General features: G+C 43.0%; 1 protein-coding gene across 3 annotated transcripts in view; it reads right to left on the minus strand.

Annotated features, from left to right (window-relative positions):
• Positions 1-5,000, minus strand: part of ttc13 (tetratricopeptide repeat domain 13) — a 22,624-nt gene that overhangs the window by 4,498 nt on the left and 13,126 nt on the right. For 2 of the 3 annotated variants that reach the window (XM_061929970.1, XM_061929972.1), the window contains 12 exons: positions 4,959-5,000; positions 4,755-4,896; positions 4,303-4,477; positions 4,074-4,230; positions 3,636-3,766; positions 3,422-3,554; positions 3,196-3,288; positions 2,931-3,014; positions 2,704-2,788; positions 2,121-2,230; positions 1,883-2,018; positions 1,581-1,660 (listed from right to left, as the gene is read on the minus strand). The exon at positions 4,959-5,000 is cut by the window's right edge and continues 41 nt beyond it. In XM_061929970.1, coding sequence (XP_061785954.1) covers positions 1,581-1,660; positions 1,883-2,018; positions 2,121-2,230; positions 2,704-2,788; positions 2,931-3,014; positions 3,196-3,288; positions 3,422-3,554; positions 3,636-3,766; positions 4,074-4,230; positions 4,303-4,477; positions 4,755-4,896; positions 4,959-5,000 — 1,368 coding nt within the window. The remainder of the gene's footprint in view (positions 1-1,580; positions 1,661-1,882; positions 2,019-2,120; positions 2,231-2,703; positions 2,789-2,930; positions 3,015-3,195; positions 3,289-3,421; positions 3,555-3,635; positions 3,767-4,073; positions 4,231-4,302; positions 4,478-4,754; positions 4,897-4,958) is intronic. The other variant, XM_061929971.1, reaches the window with a different exon arrangement.

The raw sequence follows: 5,000 nt of genomic DNA on the forward strand, positions 1-5,000 counted from the left end.
CCAATCAACCTATCCCCAGGTGCATGTCTTTGGAGGTGGGAGGAAGCCGGAGTACCCGGAGGGAACCCACGCAGTCACGGGGAGAACATGCAAACTCCACACAGAAAGATCCCGAGGCCGGGATTGAACTCACGACTACTCAGGACCTTCGTGATGCCACTTTTTCCATTTCTGATACCAAACCAATATTGGAGCCCTGAGTATTGGCCGATACTGATATTGATTTGATACTTATATTATTTTGTAGTGTGCAATGTAAGAAATAATCGTAATTGTTTTTTTAGTGGCCACATGAGTTGAATGATGTGGACAATGCGGTTACTGGATACTTGCTAATATGCTATTTGCCTTGAAAACTTTGTATATGTAAGTAATATGCAACTATAAATATTTGATACTTGTTTATACTGACAAATGTACTGTTTTAGACAACAATATTGTTCTATTAAGGACACTTATTACGTATGTCTAGCTTGTGTGTTTAACTGTTGTGTAGCTGCTGATGCCTAGTAGCCTATAGTCTACTATGTTGTTGGGGCGGCATGGCGTAGTGGGTAGAGCAACCGTGCCAGAAACTTGAGGGTTGCAGGTTCGCTCCCCGCCTCTTACCATCCAAAAATCGCTGCCGTTGTGTCCTTGGGCGGGACACTTCACCCTTTGCCCCCGGTGCCACTCACACCGGTGAATTTAATGATGAATGATAGGTGGTGGTCGGAGGGGCAAATTGCAGCCACGCTTCCGTCAGTCTACCCCAGGGCAGCTGTGGCTATGAAAGTAGCTTACCACCGCCAGGTGTGAACGAATAATGGGTTCTACATGTAAACAACCTTGTGTGCTTATGGGAGGACATTTAGATGTTACTGGCTGTCCAGCTTTGCACAAGTACAGTAAACACGCCGCAAGACTGCTTTTATTTTTATTTTAGTTGCAACCTGATATTATCCGATACTTGTTTTTTTGATGATATCTTATATCAATAGATATTTTATGGCTTTCTGTTAGTGCGTCCAATATTTGAGTTTTTTGCCATTCATTAAAGGTCTTGGAACATAACCGCGGGGCGAATAGCGGGAATCCCCATGATCCTCCGGTACCTACTCCTGCACCTGCACAAGAAACATCACCCGCCCCAGACACAGAAAAGATTGGCACATTGATAGCTCTTTCTCTGCATTACTCCCATTGTATGAATGCCAAAAGAAAACAAATGTATTTAAATTAGCCATTTTGACAGCAAATGCTGTTAAATTCATCCCAAAAGGAAAAAAGTTGTTCTTTTGTTGTGTTCTTTAATTTCTTAATGAACTAAAACTAACCAAGCTACACCGAAATCTATAGAGGGGTTTGACATGAGCAAAGGAAGAACTGACATTTTTTTGTAGATATTGTAAAGATAGAATTTTTAATAGTTTACTTTAAAAAAAGATTAAATTCAGCATATGTGTTTATATGAATGTACACCATTCAATGCATATTAGGATTGTTGGGCGGATGTCTACGCTCTACTGGGTGCCACTTTGAAGCCGTTATGGTGTTGAGATAAGTTGTTTTTTTTCTTCAAATCACTGGTTGATGATTACCTGGAGCCTCTGGATAGCGGCATGAGGTTGCAGAAGTAATAAACCAAGGAGAGGATCAGGTTGCACACGGCGTCTGCGTCCTTAAAAAAAAAGAGCACATGTTATCACCTTCCAAAAAACACAACTTTTTTAACAACTTATTGGATTTTCTCTTTTCTGCACAGAGTGAGACCTTTGAGAACTTGATAAAAGTAGTGCTACTTTGTTACAATGTATGTTCTATCCACCAAAGCAGAAAGTAGTTAGTGTAATCTCTTATAAGATAAGCTTAATAATGTCCTACGAGAGGAGATAAAACACACCCCGAGCTCTGTGGAGAGCATCAAGGCCTTCCCTTTGGCCGTCAGCTCTCTGTAGATGGACTCGATCTCTGACTGGTACTGCTCCGTGCGCTCCTCTGTGGTCTGAGTCTCAACAGAGAACAGCATATTGCCCACCCTGCGTGGACAAGCACAGAAACACAGAATGATTCAGTGTCACCGTGTGATAGTACGAAAGCTTCTGCTTCACATTGCACGATGTAAAGAGAACAGTGCACACCTGTCTCCCGTGATGGTGATAGTGAAGCCGTCGTACTCTTTCCCAGAATCCTTCATGCTGGGCACTTTGGAGTTGACCGTGAAGCCATCTCTGGTTTTACTGTTGAACTGCTTCAGGAAACAAACACAAAGGCTATGTTCCAAACTGCGCACTTTCACACTTATATTTCGTACTCAAATTATTTGGACTTTGTCCGACCTTTAGGAACGGCTTACTAATTAAATCCGAGGTACCACTGAACATCTCTGTGATTTGAAACCCAGTCACAGTCACAAACAAGTTACATGCATGAGAATTGAAGGAAGGAAGAAGGAATTACCTTGGTTGACTTCAAAAGTATCATTATTACCAAACATAGTTTCCTCATAGGAAATAATATCAAGTTAATTAATCGGCTTCAGGGTCAAACACACACCATTCTATCGTTTTTATTATTTGGACAAACCAAATAAAATAAATTGAACTAAAAGTAAAACTATTCCCCCTTTTAAGAAGCTTGACAGAAATCACGACGGTGTGCATTTTTGTTCTTTTCAACCTGTGTGTGGCTTTTAACTTCCACAGAGTTCCTTATCATATTTACCTTCATTATAGGAAGAAGATCCTCTACTTTATTCACATTCTCCAAGGCTTGGCGGACCTCTACAAGTCCTCTGGGGTTGTACGCCCTGACAAAGAAAAAGCAATATACCAATGAGTCATGCACATCAACAGACAGTTAGGCCGCTTTGTGACATTGTATGTAAGCGATAGGGCTCGTGGGGGAGAGAAGACACAAAAGGAGTATGAAATGTGAGCAAGTGTGTGTACCCATGGTAGACCAGTATTCGGTCTTTGATGAAGTCCAGAATGTTGTCAAAGTACGCCAGGTATCTGATGTTGATAATCTGACCCCTGAGGAAAGGAATGAATTGATAAACAAGAGTGGCGCCAAAGGCTACAAACAAAAGCTGTGTCTCAATTTGCACACTTCCATGTTTACACTTTTGAGTGCATAAGTGAATGCAGTCAAAATGCTCAATGTTAAACACGCAAATTAAGAGCCAGCTAAAGTGTATTGAAGTTTTTTGGTCACCTGATGAGGTTGATGTGATTGTTAAATCCACGACTGAGACTCCTCGCGGGCATTTGGTCCAACCACAGAACCGGCTGGTCGGGATCAGCGTTCCTAAGAGTAAGCAAATATTTCTAATTAATTAGATCCTATAGATCCTCCATCCTCTGATTGTTACAACACAATGTGATTTTTTCCTCTGATATTTATTGTGATGTCCAGAACAACAACAACGTGAAAATCCCACCTTCTCCACTTGACCGCAACGTCAAACATGTCCCTCCACTGCATCTGCCTGGTTTTGCCATTGATACGCACTTTGGCGTTGGTCCACGTGCGCTGCATGGCCTGCATCACCTCCAGTGTAGCCAGGCCCATGGCTAGCGAGCACACACATCTTAGTGCTTGTTTTGTAAAAGACACTACATAGGCTTAACATTGGGGGAGGGGTCGCCTATCACCTCTGTGTATCCTTCTGTTGGGCAAGAAGCCCGGAGTGTCGTACTGCATCAAAGCCCCCAGGTGGTCGGCCGTGCAGATCAGCTTCTGGACGTCGGCGCTGTAGCTCTCAAAGTTCTGCGGCAGCACGTCCCTGCCACGAAAAAATAAACATTTTATAAGCTTTTTTTTTTACCTCAGCGGACACTTTGTATCGTTCGTAGTTTAGACTTAGACAAACTTTATTGATCCCCAAGGGAAATTTGTTGACACAGTAGCTCAATTACAAGAGGAAAAGAGAGGATAACTAAAAACACACTCAAGGACACAAAAAAAAAGAGGGTCAAATAATAAATACAATGTAGTAGACAATACCATCAATACAACAGCAATGGTATACAACAACAACAGCAAAAGAATGGGTCAACTAGAAAATTCAATAAATCAACAATCAACCATACTTGATGTGCGGCTGCAGGCCAGGCTGCTCCTCGTAGTCTTCTATTAGGAAGGGAAGGTTCTTGGACCAGTGATTCTTGAAGTTCCCAGGCAAGTCCTGGTCCACGTTGTACTCGGCGACGGGGACATCCAGGTGGGAATGCAGGTAGCGAGAGTACTCTGGTCAAAAGATAACTTACTTGCAATCATGTGGAACATCTGAATGACTGACAGATGGACTATTGGCCCCACCTCTGAGATATTTGACTTTGAGGTATTCCGAGCTGGCCTTCTGACCTAGTAGTGGGTCGTTGAGCATGACTTTAGTCTGAGCTTTGATGCCCTCGTAGAACTGGCCCATGGCTACGTGACTCAGACCCTTCATGTACTGGCACACCTCGTTGTAAGGCTCAAGCTGGAGACACCTCTGCACATCAAACCAGGAGGAAAAATACCCTCAATGAATTTGGGCACTATCACATGCATACCAAGGCAAAAGATGGCGCTATGATTTTTAGACATGCCAACTTTAAAGATATCTAAGGTATTTTTTTATTTTTTATAATAGCTTTGTGGAGCTGGAGAGCAGCATGTCGACATGCACAGGCATATTTAGGGGTTAAAATGTGTATATGTTGGCAGGGTTGTATTTTGAGCCAATCAGAAGAAAGTTTTCAGAAGAGTTTGGAGTGCGTGTCTCTAACCTTGAAGTTGCCGATGGCCTCCTGCAGGGAGCCGTGGTGGTAGAGCATCATGCCCCGCAACTGCAAGGACTGGATGTGGTTCTGGTTGAGCATGAGGGCCTTCTGGAAGCTTTCCATGGCCGCCTCGAAGTCGCCCAGCTCTCTGCAAAGAGGTGGAAAACACATCAAGGGAAAAAATGAAAGAAGGACATGGGGAAGAGGTACCTATAGGCTTGTCCAAGGCTCTTGTGAGCATCTATGAAGTCT

This window comes from Nerophis lumbriciformis, linkage group LG34 (genome assembly GCF_033978685.3).
Source record: "Nerophis lumbriciformis linkage group LG34, RoL_Nlum_v2.1, whole genome shotgun sequence".
NCBI classification, from domain to species: Eukaryota; Metazoa; Chordata; class Actinopteri; order Syngnathiformes; family Syngnathidae; genus Nerophis; species Nerophis lumbriciformis.